The sequence below is a fragment of the Grammomys surdaster genome, unplaced genomic scaffold (assembly GCF_004785775.1).
Source record: "Grammomys surdaster isolate TR1022 unplaced genomic scaffold, NIH_TR_1.0 126035, whole genome shotgun sequence".
NCBI lineage: Eukaryota > Metazoa > Chordata > Mammalia > Rodentia > Muridae > Grammomys > Grammomys surdaster.
In genome coordinates this window covers 5010288-5012772 of record NW_021620848.1, presented here as the reverse complement: position 1 = coordinate 5012772, position 2485 = coordinate 5010288, and the positions used below count along the sequence as shown (strand labels likewise).

At 42.6% G+C, this 2485-nt stretch overlaps 1 protein-coding gene across 1 annotated transcript; it reads left to right on the top strand.

The window, feature by feature from the left end:
* The first annotated feature begins 1235 nt into the window (after nt 1-1235).
* Nucleotides 1236-2225, top strand: LOC114610243 (olfactory receptor 1N2). The gene has a single exon (XM_028754739.1). It carries the CDS (start codon nt 1272-1274, stop codon nt 2223-2225), a length of 954 nt encoding a protein of 317 aa, XP_028610572.1. The 5' UTR covers nt 1236-1271.
* The last annotated feature ends 260 nt before the right edge of the window (nt 2226-2485 follow it).

Below are 2485 nucleotides of genomic sequence, written 5' to 3'. Positions count from 1 at the left end.
GGTCCAAGAAAGCAGAAATTGAGTCATGTACCCTAAGTATTCTCAAAGAGTACTAGACTCAGTTGATGTCAGCTTTACTGATTAAGTAAAAAAAAAGTCTCTGTCAGGTCTTCACTGAAATGTTTCCAGTTAGAGGAGAAAACTTAAGAATTTGAAGATGCTTGAGTTTGATACACACTGTGACAGGTGAGGATCTATAAAGGATAATATTTACCTTCATTCATGCTAGAGAGAGAGAGAGAGAGAGAGAGAGAGAGAGAGAGAGAGAGAGAATTTGCCCCTCAAACAGATAAGCATTTTAGGGATATGAAGTCTAAGTTTCTCCTTAAGATTAGAAGTAAGTCTTTCTGTAAACCACAGAGCAAACAGAGACCTGAGTGATCATGGATCTTCTAAGGCCATGGCCCTTACAAAAGCCAGCCTACTCTAAATCTAAGGACTGCAGACAAAGCTGTTTGCAGAAAAGAGAACAAAGAACTGAAAACCCTTATTTTTCTCCTTTCAGTTGAAAATCAAGTAACATGGAGAGATAGTAAAACCACAGCAGTGAAGAAAGAGAGTCTTAAATTCCAAGCCCCAGTTGCCACAGTGAGATACAAAGAAAGAGGGAGAGAAAACAGATAAAGGAGAGCCTTTTTGAGGATACCCTAACAGTGGCTGCAATGGTGGTATATCGTTGCCCTCAGCCCTCATGTCTAGTGTTCCCAGTTAGGGGAAATGTCAGGACTGCTTTGAATGGATGAGGCTAAGTCCTAGGATTAGGAAGCAGTTCATTTTTTCCTTCAAAGTCATTTTCAGTGTCCGTACAGAAAGCTTAACATACGCAGACGTACATGAATCTGTTTAGGTATGTGTGTATGCATTGGGAGAAGAGGGAGAGAGATGATGAAGATCTATTTTTCCTTTCTAAAACACCAACCTAAAGTTCTTTTCAAATACTCCCAACAAGGTCATGCTTAATTCCCAGCTTCTTCAAATAATCTGTGTTGACTTCTCTAATCAAATTGATCTCTTTTGTGTAGACCCTGCTGCAGCACAGAAAGGAGCATTTGCATTTGCTTATTATTTTAACTGTTCTATAAAATATCTTCATGAGTATTTTATTTCCAGTGATCCTCAGACATATTCATGGACAAGGATCACATATGTTTCCCTTTCCATACCACATAGTTCTGGCAATACATATGCATATGCATATATATGAGCTGATCTAATGATTAAATCTAGGCATACAGAATTTTTATCTGCACAGACAACAAGAGCTACATAGCATGGGAAAACCAAGTAGAGTGAACCAATCTGTTGCCTCAGACTTCCTTCTTCTGGGACTCTCTGAGCAGCCAGGGGAGCAGCCTCTTTTATTTGGCATCTTCCTTGGCATGTACCTGGTCACTATGGTGGGGAACCTACTCATCATCTTTGTCATCAGCTCTGATGCACACCTACACACTCCTATGTACTTCTTCTTGGCGAATCTCTCCTTAACTGATGCCTGTTTCACTTCTGCTTCAGTCCCCAAAATGCTTGCCAATATTTATACCCAGAGTCAGACCATCTCCTACTCTGGGTGCCTTACCCAGCTGTATTTCCTCCTGATGTTTGGCGGCCTTGACAACTGCCTTCTGGCTGTGATGGCATATGACCGCTATGTAGCTATCTGCCAGCCACTCCATTACAGCACAGCTATGAGTCCTCAACTCTGTGCATTAATGCTGTGTACATGCTGGGTGCTGACCAACTGCCCTGCCCTGATGCACACACTGCTGCTGACCCGTGTGGCTTTCTGTACCCACACAGCCATCCCCCATTTCTACTGTGATCCCAGTGCTCTGCTGAAACTTGCCTGTTCTGACACCCACATTAATGAGCTGATGATCATTACCATGGGCTTGGTGTTTCTCACTGTTCCTCTTACGTTGATCGTCTTCTCCTACATCTGTATTTCCTGGGCTGTGCTGGGCATCCCTTCTCCTAGAGGGCGATGGAAAGCCTTTTCTACCTGTGGCTCCCATCTTACAGTTGTTCTTCTCTTCTACGGATCTCTGATGGGTGTGTATTTACTTCCCCCATCAACTCACTCTACAGAGAGGGAAAGTAGGGCTGCTGTTCTCTACATGATTGTGATCCCCATGCTGAACCCATTCATCTACAGCTTGAGGAATAGAGACATGAAAGAAGCTTTGGGCAAACTTTTTGGTGGTGGAAAAGCACTTTTCTTACTCTAATGCTTAATCCTTTTGCTGTGATCAAACCATGCCTTCCATAACTTCAGTGATTCTGAGTTAAACAAAACAAAATGGTTATTTACCTCCTCCATGCTGTGATGTGAAATGACATCTTATACCTCCATCCTTCTTAACCTTAGTCTGACTACCAACAGAATATCATCCCTGGTCCTCAGCATATCAACCAGGATGAACTAAGTTCCATGTTGTCTATCCTGGAGCCATTGAGGCACCCATGCGATGAGATGAAGAAACAAAGA

Bases quoted from the DNA above. Each gene is read 5' to 3' on its own strand.
- LOC114610243 (XM_028754739.1), top strand. From the start codon at position 1,272: ATGGGAAAACCAAGTAGAGTGAACCAATCTGTTGCCTCAGACTTCCTT.